The sequence below is a fragment of the Didymella exigua genome, assembly GCF_010094145.1.
Source record: "Didymella exigua CBS 183.55 unplaced genomic scaffold M421scaffold_24, whole genome shotgun sequence".
Classification (NCBI taxonomy): domain Eukaryota; kingdom Fungi; phylum Ascomycota; class Dothideomycetes; order Pleosporales; family Didymellaceae; genus Didymella; species Didymella exigua.
In genome coordinates this window covers 252006-269274 of record NW_022984798.1, presented here as the reverse complement: position 1 = coordinate 269274, position 17269 = coordinate 252006, and the positions used below count along the sequence as shown (strand labels likewise).

The window sequence follows — 17269 nt, the reverse complement described above, 5'->3', positions numbered from 1 at the left end:
GATCCGACATTCCAAGCTCACAATTCTCGCGCTCTTGGTTCACATCACTCAATATCCATAATGGAATCATTGGAATGAGTGGGTGACGGCTTTGTCCCAGCATCAGGGCGCTCCGCAATTTGAGGCTCTGGTGAACAACGATCGTAGACAGAGTAGAGAATAAAGAACCGAGATCCGGTTGAAGGGTTTATCAATACTCTGTGTCCCGCTTCCGCTGTAACGATGAGCAGTAATGCCATTGATTACACATTCCTCGAGATTGTTAATAGTGCTCGATGACGACGGCTGGCTTGGCGAACGACGCGGTTGCTTCGCGTTTCAGCCTTCTCACCCCTCGACCTCCCTCAACATCTTCCCCTTTTTGCTCCGCCCAACAGGCAAAATGAACGCATGCGCAGTGTGTGTAGCCGCACAAAACGCAATACTCGTCTGTGCAGTCGACATCAGCTAATCGGGGCCGCTATGGAGGCCCTGTGCTGATGCTTCGACGAAACACTGAAACGCGATCGCAGAGCGTGCTGACAGCGGGCGTGTTTCAGGTGAGCATCTATCACCAGCTGTTGACTAAACCACATCAAGACGCATCTTGTAGCCTCAGAGCTTGAGCACGATACCAATAATACGATCGGTCACCGTGAGGCAAGGAGTGAACAGATCTTTTAATGCTCCTGCAGTATTTGCGTATCTTCTCCATTTGATCGACGTTTCTATTCCCCGCTTTCCAGCATCATTATTTCGATGGACTAACTCTTCGAGCATTTATATATACTCCAGGCACTGGCGCAGGTTCGCCCGTGACATAGATCACTATGACAGACATCACGAAGAATATGTGTGCGAACATGTACATGGACATAATCGATAAGTTACAATTTATACAATTCCGGAGTACACTGAAGACCAGCAGCAGCCTGTTCCACAGCAGAATGACGCCTGATGCGCAACCATATGATTTCAGGTATGAATGAAACCCTCCGTGGAGCTCATTACAAGATAGCTGATAGCAGATGCAGCTTTCCCAGATCAGGGTCCAGATCTATGGACATCAGCTCCGATATATCAGCAGCCCCTTCAGCAGTCCCTGCAGCACCCACGCCTTTCAGTATCGACACAAGCGTCATCGCTTTCAGACTCGAGAATGTCGAGTGGTAGTGATATCTCGGGCTGGCAGCGCTCCTCGGTGGCCTCGACAAACTCTTCGTGGTCAAATTCGTCCAAACAAGCGTACTACCAACGCAGGTCCAGTCTCGCCAGTATTTCTTCCATAAATGAAAAATGCTCCATGTCATTATCGTATGCTGCCAGTCCTGCTGAGGAAGCTGCATCTCCTCTGTCACAAAGGTCAAAGCGAAAGCCCAAACAGCGGCAGGGAGGCTCAGATAAAGACCCTTTCGCAACGTGCGTCTCACGAGCTCGCCAGAGTCGACGATCTCCGAGAGATCCAAGTTATTGGTGCACCTCTTGCGAGGAGCCTTTCGTCGAGAAGTACGATTGGAAGCGGCATGAGGAAACATATCAGGAGCGTCGCTTCGTCTTCCAATGCAACCTTTGTACCGCCATCTACTTCCTTGAGAAGGACTTCCTTCACCATCACGAGACCCGGCATCACTGCGAAACATGCCATCGAGATGGGCATTTGAACGCAGCGAAGCAGGACCGTCAGATCCGTACTGGGTGGGGATGCGGTTTTTGCACACATTTCAGTAACAATTGGAGGGACCGGTGCAATCATATTGCACAGCATTTCGAGAAGGATGGCAAGACCACGAAAGACTGGCACCAAACCGACGTCATTCTGTCCCTTCTTCAGCGACCGGCTATCCGCGCAGAATGGCTCGTGATCCTGCAGTCGCAGCTACAGCTGAGGGCTGATTTTGGGTGGAACCAGCACAACACGGGATGTGTGGAGGGATATCCAGAGAATGGCAAAACACCCCACCTGCAAGATCAACTCGAGTATTTCAGCTCTAGTGATGATGCAGCTGCGCTGGCGCAGCTCGCTTTTTCGAAGATTGCATTTCCTCCTCACCCGCCTCAGGCGCCTCGCAAAGACTACAAAGACCACCACACAGTGTCTCTGCAGTCATTGATGGACCAAGCAGAATCATGGCAAGATCTCATGAACACGATTCCGGATGACCCCCTCCTACCCGAGAACGTTTGCAATTTCGACTTCGATTTCAGCATAGCAGATATTACATACGACGACGATGCAGAATTCATTTAAGTTACTAGGTTCTTGCGTCGCGGTAAAACTGGCCTTAACACAGACTACATTGTATTCACCAATTATTTTGTCTCGTCGCACACTATCGGCAAATCAACACTCGCTCTCATGTTTGCGAGATCCTGCGCTTGCGTCCAACTTCTGCAGCAACACGAGCACCATGAAGGTGAGGATTAGTCTCACGTAGGCTACGCCGTCTGTGCGTTTCCAGCAACCCACACCCCGCATCAATCTTCCATAACTCTTAATATATGATCTCGTATATTGTATACATTCCCTGTCTTCCGCTGGGCGATGCACCTTATGAACTTTACAAACATGTTCCTTAAAGAGAAAGAAATACCTATACATAGACTAGGTGTAGACGAGATGGCAGTGCATTTGGCATCCACCACCCGTAACGGCACTCAGCTTGCCATTTCCATCAATATAATCTTACAAAATTACCACATCGACCAGAATCATACCCAGGGTTCCGGCTATCACAGCACCGAATCCCTACTGAATCTCCTACCAGATCTCGATTGACTTGGATCCGCGGGCACAGACCGGCACACTGACCATTTCCTAGCCCGCAGACCCCTGACGCCATGCGGCCCCCAATCATTCCGCCCCCTTGGGTCTGTGAGCAATGTGTTCGCCATGTGTAGGGTGCAAGCCACCTGAAACGTAAGGCTGACAGCTAGGACGTGTGAAGCAGTCGACGAAGTTCTACGGATACGTGGAGCAGTTGGATTGCTGGGTTGTGTCACTGCCCGCCGGGTCCTCATAAGCAGCCAAGTCACGATGAACCTACAATCTACGCACTTACCCGAAGGAGGAGGATCAAACATACAATCCTCCCAAGTGCTAGGCTCGAACAGATAATCAATCCGATCGAAGGGATGTCGCTAAGCTCCACTAGGTCTCTTATTGACCACTATGGAGTCGAGGTCTGGTGAGCTGCAGCGCTGGCTGCATTGCCAGGGCAAAATCAGGTAAAGTTATCGTTGTTGCGCAACATGGGCTTTCTCGAGCCGGTATGCTTGGAATCGGGAGTATACAAATAGCAGCACTCGCTCGCGATGAGGATGAAGTCAGGCGAGTTTGAGCACTAGATGCACAGACTGATATTCGAACTCGTCGTGCAACTACCCTGCCAACGGATTGCCAATCGCTTCCGCCGACTTTTCCGTAGAGAACAAACTCAAAAACCCCAACACTAGCCGTATTGGGATAGCATGGCATCTGCAGCAGTGAGTCCTGACTCAACTGCGAGATCATAACAATGGGACTGACAGCATACAGTGTACCGACAAGTCGCAAGTAATTACAGTTCGACTTGATAAACGATCAAGCAGAGCAACTACAGTACAGCAACAGTATACCGGGAAGGCGCTCAACACTTCACTCATTGAGGAGCGGGAAGGCAGGCTAGGTTCTTGGCTCAATCAGGGTCGCCAGGAGGAGCCGTGGAACGCGTTGGCGAGCGCTCGTCGATCTTGAGAGATTTGGAGATAGGCGCTGGGTCTTTTTCCTATCGAGGGACAACGGGGAACAAGAGTCGTGATTTGGAGAGTGAGCTATGTGGTAGGATGACGACTCGTGCACACTGATGTATATATGGACGAGGAAGAAATGGAGAAAATCTACGGCATCAGCTAAAAGGCATACGAGAGGGGAAACTCTGGGAGCTACACTACGTACGTTCCACGTTGTACGCTTCTTTCATTTGCACCGTTCGATGTTCTGAGAAGTGCGCAAAATAATGTACTAGCTTCTATAAAACCTTTGCGCTTCTCCTTTCCAGATTCCTCTTCCATACCATTGCCAGCAACGATGGCGCAACCAAACTTCTCGGTCGGGCGCATGCTACTCCTCTTGACAGCCTTCGCTACTCTCGCAATGTCCTGCATTTCCGCCTTCAACGACTTCAAGTACGCTGACAATGCCACTCTACTCAAGGAGACCATCGCGCAGTATGAAGCCAACCCTGCCATGGGATGGGCGCACCTGCTGGGCGGCACAAGTCCTCTGAAGCCATGGCCAAAGGACGAAAGCGGCCTTGTGAACATCAGGTACTGCTGGCCCAACCTCGATACCAAAGCCAAGCTCGGTGCATCCAGGGCGGGTGGGAGATGTGGCACGTCCGGCTAGGTAATGGCGGGCCTGGAAGCCGTCATCGTCTTGGTGGATTACCGGTTGGCAAGGAACGGGGGCACTGTAAGTTCCGGCGACTGGTTTGATGTTAGAGATTCGTTACTGACCACAATAGGGAATCCCAAGGTCCCGAGCGGTACTCTTGTCATCCAGATCGACGAGACCAGAACTGTTGAAGGCTATGCAACGATTGAGTACAACCCAGAAGAGTGGGATAATCGTTCTCATCGCAACCAGATTCGCCTGGGTTGGGCTCAGTGGCACGCTGACTATCCACCAATGCAGCACTGGCTTGCCGCCCACGAGATCGGTCATCTCCTTAGCCTTACGCACGAGCACCAGCGTGCCGACCGTAAGTCATGTTTCTGAGTGCTTCTACTCCTGTGCTCACCGTCAAGCAGGGGAACACTACCCTTCGAATGCAAGAACCTGGTCGGCTACGCCAAGGCCGAAATTATCGCCCGCACCCATCCGACTATGACAATGGATAAACTCTGGAACAGCCCCATTTACTCGCAGATGGACACCTAGAAGAAGCTCGGTTTTGGGCCACATGATTACTCAACGATACCGTACTACGATATGTGGCACATGAACAAGGACGGCCAGCATGACGGCACAGAACATCGCTCAGTGACTTCCAGTCGCAAGTACGATATGAGATCGATCATGCATTATCCGAGTATGATGAACATTGCGGCTGGGCGGCACCAGAACGCGGTGCAAAACACGCCGCTTGTTGCTTGGATCGGAGGATGGGAAGGTTTGGTTTTGCATAGGGAGGCTACGACAGAGAACGCGAAGCGGCTGGCCATGAACCTTGTCCCAACAGAGCTCGACTGCAAGGGTGTCATTGGGAACTACCCTGTGTTGACGACCGATCGCTAGCGTGCCACCTTGGCACAGAGTACGAGTCAAAAACTTGGATAGCAGGCGGCGATCTTTATGGTCAGGGTGTGCTCTCATTGAGAAAATGGAAGTGAGGCTTCGTTCGAGCTGAGATGACGAACGTGATGGACAAGGGGAGAAGACGCGAACATGCCACGCTAGAAAAACACGCTAAATTCGAAATTGGTCCTTTCAGCCTTCTCTCCGATCACTCTTTTCATCTCTCACCACCGACATACTCAGCCCTCAGAATTCGCATTGATTGCATTCCACAGGCAGTGATGTAAACTCCGTCGCACTGGTAAATTCAATGTCTGCTCGGCAATTTGGAAATCTCGTGATCTGGCTGCCTAGCCATTTACGACCCTTCCTTTCGTTGCCCGCCTTACGGATCTGCATGTTCGTACACTAACCCTCACCAATCACGTAGTATACGGGCGTAACACGCTCGAAGTCTTCGGACCTTGAGTGTGGGTTCAGCAGTTGGGTCACTCCCAGCATCTGTTGATGCATGACTGCTGAACAAAGGCAACGCCCAAGATTAATGATTTTGAGTCCCCTCGATATTGTGCAGCTCTTGTAGCTAGCCTTCCGTCGACGGTCTCGTTTCGGTGAGTCAATCTGGCACCTCTCCCTGCTGGATTACCCTCATTGTTCCTGTTCCTCGGAACGGTTGAGCTTTGATGGGTGGTCGGCATCTCATGGGATTGGCGTTTCGTTTCAGCTCACACATTCTGCAAAGATCATTCTTCAATTAATGTTGCCTGTAGTCATGATTCAGCGTTTCGTGTTTCAGCTTGTATTGTTCACAGTTCTATTCGTTGCGAGATGTATGTGCAGGGTGCATCTAGTGTGGAGTGGCAGCCGAGCTCCAGGCAGCCGCGACAAGATCAGCATAAAACGATACTCACATACAGGGAACAAGGCAACAAAACTAACATGGATACTATCGAATCAACTCCTCAGGGCGGAAAAGGCTGAAATGCGATGCGTCTCACGCAAGGACTCAGTCGTGGAGTGGAGCCTCCCTCTGCACCCGATGCACGACTTCGAACTTGATGGCGAAGTCGCGAAATACGCTCCATGCCACCCGAGACAATGGAGAGATGAAGTGCGTTGGCTCGAATTTTGCAAGGCAATCAGAGATGGGCAGCCTAAAAAAGTCCTCTGAAAGCTTCTAGGATGCTATCAGCCACGACCGAACACTCCTCGCCTTTACATCTGGTCATGAGCGCGTCCTCATCTACCACATCGAACCGCAGCAGCTGTGCCAAGTACTTGATGGCGCAGGCCATTTGGTATTCTCTGTCGATTGACAAAAAGGGTGGCGAGAGGCCAACGCCAGCATACGCTATTGGTTGCAGTATCACAGGTCAAGGCAGCAGAAGTGGCATCAACAATCAGCTCGTCTTCTGGGAGTCGGACGAACAGGGGCGCCTGCTGGATCAGGAAGAACCCATTGATGCGTCTGCGTTTGCAACGCAAACGATCGATGCAATTCTCCCTGATCTTGCAAATAGGCACGTGCAGACTTCACGAAAGCATTGACCGATGTGGCTACAACTCGCCTCCGCCGACACAACACGGTGTTCGACGACGCTCAGTTCGGAGGATTCGACTCGATATCTTTCAGCAGCAACGGCAAGATCTTCCTCTGACATACTCAGAACGACTCCACGCAGTCCGGCATGCTAGCCCCTGAGGGTCTCCTATGTGTCGTTGTGGATGTCATCAATGCAAAAGAGATCCACCGTCTCTTCGGTCATACCGACGCTATCGTGTGGTCTGCTATCAGTCCTAATAATGCGCACATAGCCTCAGTCGCCTGGGGCGGAACTCTGCGCATGTACTCGGTAGTTACGGGAAAACTTGAATGGACTACCTCTGGAGGTGGGCAAGCTTGGACAGGTGCCTTCTCTGCCGACTCGAGGCATATAGTATGGAGCACAGTAAACGGACATACTGTCATCGTACATGACGTGCTAGACGGCCGCAGCAGGTTTACATTTCCCAAAACGTTTCGCGACTGGTGTCGCAACGTTGCATGGCATCCAGATGGGAAACAAATCGCACTGTGTGCTGGCAAGCATGGGTATGTCTGGTGTCCGTTTGATGGCGAGCAAGGCCAAATCATGCAGCACTATCAGATGGAGGATGATAAGAACTGGCGGTCAACGGCAAGTGTCGAAGACATCGACTGGTCGCACAACGGTCGCTCCTTACACCTGTACTTTTACGAGGGCACAAACCTGGTCTACGACACTCAGAACAACACGAAGGAGTTGTTCATGCGTCCCAGAGGCGTGGACAGCGCATGGACAGATAGCGGCTTCTACGGGTATATCAAGGTCACTGGCTTTCAGGATGGCTACATCAGTGTCGATGGCGATGACAAGGTAAGAAACTGGCCGGCGGGAACTTCTACTCCGAAGTCCTGATGGGACAATGCTCCTACTACACCGGCAAAGAAGGCCAAGAATACCCTGTTCCCAGGGTCGGGGAAGTAGGTCATGGTCACTAGACGACCAGAGAAAGGTAAGACCGAACAGCACACTGCGACCGTCGGCGATTCTTCATGTAAAACAGGGGCTGAGCGAACGAAGAACGAGTAGCAAGTCCTCGTGAAGATTTGGTGAGACGGCACATGGATGGTGACGGCGTGGATACAATTGTACTATTCTCTGTCGCTGTGCTTTTGCTCCGCTTTCTATCTCTCCTTTTCCCCCCAAAACTTTGTACGCTCACGCCAACACTTACGTTTCCAACGTTACACGCCAAGAAGGAATAACTCCGGTTCACCCCCACCACTGCATTGCGCTTGGCTAAAGGCGTCACGGAGCATTTAACCGCCCCAGGATTACCTGTTTAGGCTGAACCCCACACTGCTACACCGATGTTTTGCCTATTCCGCCTTGTACTTCTTCCACGTGCGGTTCAGTGTTTGCCGAGTCTTATAACGAGCCAAGTCCCATTACAAGGCTCTGAAGAATGCTCCTCGCTGGACACTTCTGAGTGACGACATCCATCCCCGAAAATCAACGGCAGCACACACCCGGCTCCTCAAGAAGGTTGACGACTCGCTGTCGCGACTTTCAGCAATTATCACCCAGTTCACAACATCTGCGAATCGGCCATTATGATCCGCTCAACGCACAATGGTGATCGTTACGAACTTTTCGACCCAATTGCGATGCCTAAATCCGGCGGCTTCCTCTGGAACCAGAAGATGATGATCCAAGTCACCTGCCGCGGCTACGCAACAGCACAGTTCATGCAGCCTGAGCCTGCAAAGTATGTCCACGCTCCGAATCTTGAGGCCAAAACCTTCATGCAGCCGGAGCAGAACTACTATACGCACCATCCCGGGCGATTTGTCTATGTAAAAGATGAAGAGACGGGGGACGTCTGGTCGATACCTCATGAGCCTGTACGGGCTCAGCCGGATTACTTCGTGTTCTCGGTGGGCAAGAGCGACATCTCATGGATGGTGGAGAAGGATGGTGTGAGGGTGGAAATGACCCTGTTACTCCCAACTGAAGATGTCGCTGAACTGTGGACTGTCAGAGTGACCAATGTCTCAGATCGGAAGCGCAAGGTCAGTGTGTATCCTTACTTCCCATTCGGATACATGTCCTGGATGAATCAGGAGGCTGAGTGGAACGAGAAATTGGGCGGTATTGTGGCAAGTTGCAAGACGCCGTACCAGAAGGCGGAAGACTACCCGAAGACCAAGTACCTGAAGGACAGGACGTACTTTCTGTGCGAGCGGAAACCGGCTGCTTGGGAAGCTAGGCAGGAGGCTTTTGAAGGCGAGGGCACCCTGCACGATCCTCAAGCACTGAAGGCGGAGCAGTTGAGCAACAGCGATGCGCGTTACGAGACACCCACAGCTGCGGTTCAGTACCGAATTGAGCTTGCGGCGAACAGTTCCGAAGAATATCGATTCTTACTAGGCCCAGCATTTGACGAGGCAGAAGTGCTTTCCATGCGCGAGAAGTATCTTAGCGAGCGTGACTTCGCACAGGCACGGAAGGAGTATGAAGCATACATTGCGGCAGGCAGTGGTTGCGTTCAGATCGAAACGCCAGACAAGGATCTCGACAACTTCGTCAACAATTGGTTACCACGCCAAGTATACTACCACGGCGATGTGAATCGACTCACAACCGATCCTCAGACGCGCAACTACCTACAAGACAATATGGGCATGGCCTATGTCAAGCCTGATACATGCCGCGATGCGATTCTTACCGCAATTGGGCAACAGGAAGAAAGTGGCGCAATGCCTGACGGCATTCTACTCATCGAGGGAGCAGAGCTGAAGTACATCAACCAGGTCCCCCACACCGATCATTGCGTGTGGCTTCCTATTGCACTCGACATCTACCTCAGAGAGACTGGGGACTACGCACTTCTTGAAAAGGAGATCAAGGGCATGCACGGTGACACATACACAGTTTTCGAACGCTTCAGCCGCGCAATGGACTGGCTGCTCTCCTCGATGTCCCGGGACGCTCGAGGCTTAAGCTATATCGCGCAGGGTGATTGGTGTGACCCGATGAACATGGTTGGTCCCAAAGGTGTTGGTGTGTCAGGTTGGCTAACAGTCGCCACCGCTCACGCAGTGAATCTCTGGGCCGATGTCTGTGAACAGCTCGACAATTCTGACGCCGCGAACAGATACCGCGAAGGTGCAAAGGCTGTCAATAAGTCAGCGAACGAACATCTATGGGATGGCGACTGGTTTTCTCGAGGCATCACAGACGACGGCGTCACCTTCGGCACCAAAGAGGACAAGGAAGGTCGCATCTGGCTCAATCCACAGGCATGGAGTATCCTCGGCGGCGCAGCTTCTCCCGGCCAAATCGCAAAGATCCTGCCACAGATCGACAGTCAACTATCAACTCCGTTCGGCGTTCTCATGTTTGCGCCACCGTTCACCGCGATGCGCGAAGACGTCGGCCGCGTGACGCAGAAGTACCCTGGGCAAGGCGAGAACGGGAGTGTATACAACCACTCAGCGTCCTTCTACGCTTGGGCACTGTACTCTATCGACGAGGCAGACCGTGCATACGACTGCATTCGCGCGATGATTGCTGGCCCAGATGATGAAGATCTGCGAGCAAGAGGTCAGTTGCCGGTGTTCATCCCGAACTACTACCGCGGTGGTTGGGGCATCGAAAAGCTGCAGCGCACGGCGGGACGCAGTTCTCAGCTCTTCAATACTGGCACAGTGAGCTGGGCGTATCGTTGCGTCATCGAAGGCCTGTGCGGTTTGAGAGGTGTGAAGGATGGGCTGAAGATTGCTCCAAAGCTGCCCAAAGGTTGGCGTGGAATCAAGGTGAAGAGACAATTTAGGGGTGCAAATTTCGCGGTCGAGATTAAACGTGGAGACGTGAAGACCGTGAAGTTGAGCTTAGACGGAAAGGAGGTAGACGGAGATATTGTTAAGAACGTGCAGGCTGGCAAGGCGTACAAGCTCGATGTACAGATTCCGTAGACGAAGCATTCGCAGTATCATTCGAGCTATATACCTGCAGCAAACTACGGTCAGTTCAAGCACTTGCGGCTCTTCACACAAAACGTTCATCTCCTTCCCTGAACTGGTGTCAGTACAGACTTCAGCTACAACTTCGTGAGCAAAGGCACCTGCCGTTATCCCAAAATTGCTGTACACAATCCTCCACCCATCCTTAGTCTTCTCCCATGCATCCTGATGCGTCACATACGCGGTGAAAGGACCCGCTGTCGTGCTCGGGAAGTGGGTAGCCTGAAAGTATGTCTGGCTGACTGCATTCTTGGGGGCGCACACGTCAATGATGTGATTAGCAATCAGATGCTGTGTCTTGGGATATGCTGCAAGAGAGTCCGACAGAAACGTATGGATGGCTGGCAAGCCTTCGAAGATGCCGGCGAGGCCTGAGTAGTTGGCAGTTGCCGAAGGTGCAAAGACGCGGTCGAGAAGAGGGAAGGTCTTGCTGTCAAGAACAAGAGCGTAGAAGTGGAGAGTCTGACGGATGGCTTCGATGTCGTCAAGTTGAGAATCTTTGATGGTCTTAGGGAGGAAATAGTTGGGGAGCGACGCAGCCGCAGGCGCGGGCAGGATCTGAGGACAGGATGCTGGAAGCTCTGTAAATTCGTTCGCTGCGCTGGCGAGGCCAAAGAAGAAGATTGACAACGCTGAAGAGAAAGCCGTGATGCGCATCTTGACTGCTATAAGGTTACGGTTTAAAATAATTTAGATAGTCAGTGCAGGAAGATACGACCAGAATTTGCAGTCGAAATCAATTTATCTCGCCTCCAACTCCGCAGCGTGCTCACTGTTCAACACCACTCATGACCTCGAGCACCTGTCGTTGGTCTACTATCAGAACGCCATCAATATTTCACGAGGCTGAAGCAGCACGTGCAATTCTAGATCAGTCATAATTAGTTCGTTTACAGATTAAGGGTGGTGTCTGAAAGGGTAAAGCGTGGGCGTGTGAGGGTTGGCGTTGTGCAAGGCTGTGCAAGCCTTGCTGTAGTGCTGACTGGGGCTGGAATGCGTTCTCCTTTAATCACCGGCAGTCGACTCGCGAGCTGGTAATATAGCCCCAAGACAGGGCTGATTCCCGGAGATTACGATATCGAGAAAGCATGTGGTGTCGACGAGGTTTGAGAGATGACCGCCGCGGCGTACCTAATTAGATAAAGATGGCCTGGGCGGAACACAGTCACTTGTGTGATAGGGCTGGAGAGTATAATATTCACATTATATATTAACTATGAAAACAAATTATCATCAAGTAACATCCGTTATGGTCTAGTGGCTAGGATACATCGCTCTCACCAACAAGTGCCGATGTGGCCGGGGTTCGATTCCCCGTGACGGAAATATATTTTTTGCCTTTTGCACGCCTGCCTCGCACAGATGCCCGTGGGATCTCGACAGCCTCATCACGTGGGGGGGGGGGGGCGCGAATCCATTTTTTGACAAAAGCACCACGTCGCGCCAGATGCACTTCCTTCGCGGCTCTTCGCATGTCTCTTGACAATCGCATGAATATGGCTCTCATCTGACAATATCGGAAACCTGTCATGACAGTCCAACTCCTGCAAGATAGCACGCCATCGATCACCGTAGCCAACCAGACACGCAGCATCCGCATGGTCGCTGACCTCGCGCCCCGCGACCTCAGTTCCGCATAACTGCGCGCGAGCAATTGTCGCGCAACCCGCGCTTCCCCCCTGCGCAGTCATTTCCTCGTTGGCAGCAATCGGCCGATAATGCGCCCCCGTGCATGCAGCGTTATTCCTGCATCGGGCAGTTTTGCACTCTGCGTCGATGGCTGCCGGGAAATCGGCCGACTAGGGAGCGGGCGTGGATTGTTTTCGGCCGAGTGTGCCGAGGGCGTTTCGCTGGTTTGGCCGAGATGGGGTGTGGCGCGGCGTGGGGAGGGTGGGAAATGCATGGGGGATGTGTTGGGGCGATGGTTAATGAATGAGATGTAGTTGGGCGACGCGCAGACGCTGCTTGTGCACGACGATACGCTGTGATGTGCATGCGGATACGATGAAGCTAAATCTAAATCTTATATGCGAAGAGTTGCTAATTACTCGTGTACCTTCAAGACCCTGTGTACCTCCAAGACCCTGTGTGCCTCCAAGACCCTGTGTATCTCGTCGATGCAGCACGCATCCCTCATTACTCTCCTACAGAGCCTCATGCTCGCTCTCCTCCGCCTCCACCATCGTAGCATTCGACACCGGGCTCGACGACATGCCAGTGGCCGCGGGTCGGTTCTCAGCGACCCAGTCTTCAATCTCAGCGAGTGCCTTGTCGGGGTTGCCGCGACATGCCTGCAGGAAGTTCTGGACCTGCGCAGGGGTGAAGGTATGCGCAGGCACCTTCTCTGCGAATTCTGCCGCGCACTGCTCAATGTACGCCATCGAGAAGACGGCGTCGTGGGCGAGCGCGGAACGGCCGATGAGGCGCATAAAGATGCTCTTCCCTGCTGATTTGCTCATATTGCCAAAGTATACCTTCTTGTCAATCCGGCCTGGCCGCGTGAGGGCGTCGTCCAGCGCATCGGGCTTGTTTGAGGTAAGGATGAGGAGACGGCCTTCCTGCGAGGCGTTTCCGTCGATGGCGTTCAGGAGGCCACTGAGAGTGATGAGGCTGCGTCCCTTCTGCCCAGCTGGTGCCTGCATCTGCATTGTCCTCATTCTGTGCTGAGGAGGCACCATCTGATCAGCCAAATCGACGTCTGCCGCAGCCTGTTTCTGTTCCGTTGTGAACTCGCGTTCGATACCAGCTGAGTCGATGTCTTCGATGACGACGACGCATTTCTGCGGAAGGCCGAGAAACAAACTATGGAGCTTGCCATCGGTGACGTCTCCGGATGCTAGGTTAATGTGGTAGATGTCACAGCCGAGGTGGCCTGCAAGAGCGGCGCTGAAGGATGTTTTCCCAGTACCAGGTGGGCCGTGCAAAAGGTAACCGCGACGGTATGGAATACCGCAATCTGCAAAAAATTGTTTCGACTGCTCGCTGTAGTAGTATTCCGCATCGCGCACCAGATCCAGCTTGACGCTTTCGTCCATGTCGATAGTGTCGAGTTTCCTCACAGGCTTGTTGATGGATTGCCATGCCCCACCGCCGTAGGAGTCATAGGCACCACCTCCAGCGAAGTAGACTGTTGTCGTGCCTGCCATGTTTGCCTTTTTCCATTGGTGGCATTGCGTTACGAAGTCCTTGAGAGGCCCCAGATTCCAGCCCAGCGTGGTGATGGTAAGGGCGTTGCTCAATCTGCCGCTTGCATCGAGATTGTTGCCGCTGAAGCTAGGATGTGTATGGCCTCCTGATCCCCCTACACGATCGAAGAGGAATGGCCGGAGGCCTACCCAAAAGATTCGCGACCCGATGGGAGGCGAGCATGACACCTCGTTGTCTGCAACCCCCCTTTTCTTCTTCTGGCGTGCATTGAATCTATGAACTGGATTGGCGTACTGGTTCATCGGGTCATGCTGCGAGCCGCTTTCGGTGACAATCATGGCGCTCCGGCTATGCCGATTCTGAATGACCTCAACGCTCATCCAAGCCAAGACATCCTTCGCAGCGGGATCATCTTCCGGTATGGAGACCTGAACGGTAAAGGCCCATTTAAAGAACTCTTTCAGGTACTTGTATGCAGGAACTGCAGCGCTGTAGAGCGCTATGGCTGCCAAGACCTTGTCCAGATCGCTGTGGGAGTCTGGCCTTACGCGATACAGCAACCGATGCATGATCTCAAGGAAGGGAAGATGTGAGGATGCCGATCTGATCAGATGGCGTGGAAGGATGCCAGGTGTGTCGACTGGCTCAGGCCATGTTTGAAGCGGGTCATCAGCTGGTCGCAGAGGCTGTGCGACGATCAAGTCGGTAGATGACGGTATCGGCTGATCCATATTTAGGTAAAGAGTGTGAAGTCGATAGACGATGAATGTTGATACAAAATGGGAATGAAAGAAAATAACCTCGCAAGGCTGGCACGCTGCGACGTGAAAGCCTACGGACACGTGCTATAAGCCCTGGAAAAAAAGTTTCGAAACTTCCAAAGGGCGAGCGGTGGAAGCCGCGTCAGGAGGTATACAAGAGAAAGGCAGCTGCAAAACGATGGTGAAGGAAGATGTGAAATGCACAATATTATACAATGCCTAACGAGGCCACCCTTTCGATGTCCAACGCCTGCAGGAGAGGTCGGAGTCGTGGAAACGCGTTGCGGCTGACATGATTGAGTGGACCCCCGTGCTAGCCGCAACGGGGGGTTTGATTCTAGCTGTTCTGCGGAAGGCGCGAACTACGGGTGGCGGTTGACGCCTGTCACGCATGCATCGTCGCTACGTCACTGTCAAAACATTTCCCCTCTACGCAACGGGCGCGTATAAAGAGTCTTTTGGTGGATTAAGACGCTTCTACACATTGAATCAACGTCAAACGTTGTAGTTGCCTTACATTAATCAACGCAATGGCAAGCACGCACAACCTCCAAGCTTCGAAGCTGTTCTCGGTCAAGGACTATGTCTGCGTAGTCACTGGTGGTGGCTCGGGCATTGGCCTGATGGCTGCACAAGCCTTGGCTGCCAACGGTACGCCTTGTACCCCTACTTTGAGTGAATCTCGTCTAACCAACGTCTCTAGGTGCAAGAGTGTACATCACAAGTCGTCGCCAGGAAGTCCTTGAGACGGCAGTAAAGAGCCACGACCCCAAGGAAGGAGGCTCGATTATTGCACTCAGCCCGTGTGATGTCACCAAGAAGGAGGACCTTGAAAAGATGTATGCAGAGCTGTCAAAAAAGGAGAAGTACATCAACCTTCTCGTCGCTGCAGCGGGCATCAGCAGCGCAAAGGCCGAGCCTGACGCGGAGAAGGCCACCGAAATGAAGCAGAAGCTCTGGGACAACGAAACCTTCGAGGACTGGGCCAACACCTACAACACCGATGTCAGCTCCGTATACTTCACTACTGTGGTTTTACTGCCCCTTCTCCAGGCAGGCACCGAGACCCACGGCCACCTGTCAGCGTCAGTCATCGTCATCAGCTCGATGTCTGGTATCATGCGCCACGCCCAAGGCCACTTCAGCTACAACGCCGCAAAGGGCGGCACTGTCCACTTGACCAAGCTCATGTCGGCTGAGTTCCAGAAGATCAGGGTCAGGGTCAACTCCATTGCTCCTGGCTACTTCCCCTCGGAGATGACAGCAAAGGAGAGCGACGAGAAGCAGAAGAGCCATGTGCCAGATGAGAAGATCCAGGAGAAGGGCCACGTTCCTCAGGGCCGCGCTGGTCAGGATGAGGAGATGGCACAGGCCGTGCTCTTCCTCACCAAGAACACATATGTCAACGGCGAGATCATCGCTGTCGATGGTGGTGTTCTCAACGTTGTTGCCGGACGGTAAGCGGCGACTCTTGATTCATGAATGATGGTATTGCATACTGGCGGCGCCTGGCGAGAACACGGACAGTTGAAAGATTATGATGATGAAGCACAATAAAAGCAACGATAGCCTGTCAAAGGAGATTATGCACAGCCTTACCTTCACATGCTTGGTTCCAGTGTCTGGCTCAACACATTCGTCATCTGACTGTCATGCCTGCCCTGCAGGCTGCCCTGCAGGAAAGGCGAGCCTTGTGATGGTCACAGACTCGATGATCGATACAGCCACTGGGATGCAGTCCTGCGTCGCACTTAGCACCATCTTGTTTGAGGCTAGACATCTATCTGCCCCGGATCTGCGTCTTATCTAATGGACAAGGGGGACAAAGACTGCGTGCACGTGAGTTCGTGGCAGGCTCGGACCGTCGCTCATGCATGGAGCTGGTCCATGACGCGTATCGTGCAAATGCGCGCATTGGTGCGAGATGAATTGCTTGTGGCACGATGTCGATGCTCGGCGGTGGCGGTGGTGGAGTGGTGTGCTGTCGAGTCGTCGCTACCACTCCAGCGAAGCCTAGCTGGTTTGGAACATGAGGCATGCAGCTGTTGACAGTTGCATCTCGACTGACTCTCGCCCACACCCACTCCGCCGTCATACCCCGCATGCTCGAGTGCACGCCGCAGGCTCAGGCGTCGCGCGCAGAGCTCTCCCTTCCGCGCTTTTCTTCGCGGTAGCAGGCTACGTCGGGCGCAATTACACCACACAGGCCCGTCCCCTTTGGCCGCTGGGATCCCCAAACACGCGAGCAGCTCAATCCGCCGTCTAACGACCCGGGCGTCTGCCACAGACCCCGCCAGCCCGCTCGCGCGACTCGCGCCGGCGCAGACAAACAACAGCTCAGACAACAAAAGCGCAGACAACAACAGCGCAGGGCTAGACTGCATCCGCTGCCATAGTGATTTGCACGAGGAGGAATGCGCGCCCACGCCTGCGACCCGCCCCCGCCACGACTGCACTCACCGCCTTCGACCGCCGCCGCAAGCAGACGCAGACGCAGACAGCCGCGTGAATAATAAGGCAGCCGGCCGCCCTCGAGCCACCGCCTCGGCAGCTGGCCGC

General features: G+C 53.1%; 8 protein-coding genes and 1 non-coding gene across 9 annotated transcripts; 6 read left to right on the top strand and 3 right to left on the bottom strand.

The window, feature by feature from the left end:
• Positions 1–708: 708 nt before the first annotated feature.
• On the top strand, positions 709–2304 carry M421DRAFT_224992 (uncharacterized protein). The gene is made up of 2 exons (XM_033588352.1): positions 709–958; positions 1014–2304. The coding sequence occupies exons 1-2, from the start codon at positions 937–939 to the stop codon at positions 2225–2227; spliced, it is 1236 nt and encodes a 411-aa protein (XP_033446366.1). The 5' UTR covers positions 709–936; the 3' UTR covers positions 2228–2304.
• Positions 2305–2639: 335 nt separating this feature from the next.
• M421DRAFT_224988 (uncharacterized protein) lies at positions 2640–3105 on the bottom strand. The gene is made up of 2 exons (XM_033588351.1): positions 3035–3105; positions 2640–2978 (listed from the first exon to the last, which is right to left on the bottom strand). Coding segments are annotated over exons 1-2 (270 nt in total). The 5' UTR covers positions 3036–3105; the 3' UTR covers positions 2640–2709.
• A 940-nt stretch (positions 3106–4045) lies between these two features.
• On the top strand, positions 4046–4847 carry M421DRAFT_7334 (uncharacterized protein; the record flags this gene model as incomplete). The annotated part of the gene is made up of 3 exons (XM_033596957.1): positions 4046–4322; positions 4482–4718; positions 4768–4847. The coding sequence occupies 3 exons, from the start codon at positions 4046–4048 to the stop codon at positions 4845–4847; spliced, it is 594 nt and encodes a 197-aa protein (XP_033446364.1).
• A 1446-nt stretch (positions 4848–6293) lies between these two features.
• M421DRAFT_102726 (WD40 repeat-like protein) lies at positions 6294–7692 on the top strand (the record flags this gene model as incomplete). The annotated part of the gene is made up of 4 exons (XM_033586822.1): positions 6294–6365; positions 6436–6552; positions 6587–6778; positions 6922–7692. The coding sequence occupies 4 exons, from the start codon at positions 6294–6296 to the stop codon at positions 7690–7692; spliced, it is 1152 nt and encodes a 383-aa protein (XP_033446363.1).
• Positions 7693–8193: 501 nt separating this feature from the next.
• On the top strand, positions 8194–10804 carry M421DRAFT_423106 (glycoside hydrolase family 94 protein). The gene has a single exon (XM_033593360.1). It carries the CDS (start codon positions 8391–8393, stop codon positions 10752–10754), a length of 2364 nt encoding a protein of 787 aa, XP_033446362.1. The 5' UTR covers positions 8194–8390; the 3' UTR covers positions 10755–10804.
• M421DRAFT_224945 (uncharacterized protein) lies at positions 10798–11868 on the bottom strand. The gene is made up of 2 exons (XM_033588350.1): positions 10908–11868; positions 10798–10852 (listed from the first exon to the last, which is right to left on the bottom strand). Exons 1-2 carry the CDS (start codon positions 11457–11459, stop codon positions 10841–10843), a joined length of 564 nt encoding a protein of 187 aa, XP_033446361.1. The 5' UTR covers positions 11460–11868; the 3' UTR covers positions 10798–10840.
• A 177-nt stretch (positions 11869–12045) lies between these two features.
• Positions 12046–12127, top strand: M421DRAFT_t98. The gene has a single exon. It is a non-coding gene; the product is annotated as a tRNA-Glu (tRNA).
• Positions 12128–13024: 897 nt separating this feature from the next.
• On the bottom strand, positions 13025–14608 carry M421DRAFT_28004 (P-loop containing nucleoside triphosphate hydrolase protein; the record flags this gene model as incomplete). Its single annotated transcript, XM_033588912.1, has 1 exon — positions 13025–14608. A coding segment is annotated over one exon (1584 nt), but the record flags the coding sequence as incomplete, so codon positions are not given.
• Positions 14609–15116: 508 nt separating this feature from the next.
• Positions 15117–16309, top strand: M421DRAFT_423104 (NAD(P)-binding protein). Its single transcript, XM_033593359.1, has 2 exons — positions 15117–15361; positions 15414–16309. Exons 1-2 carry the CDS (start codon positions 15241–15243, stop codon positions 16169–16171), a joined length of 879 nt encoding a protein of 292 aa, XP_033446359.1. The 5' UTR covers positions 15117–15240; the 3' UTR covers positions 16172–16309.
• Positions 16310–17269: the final 960 nt, after the last annotated feature.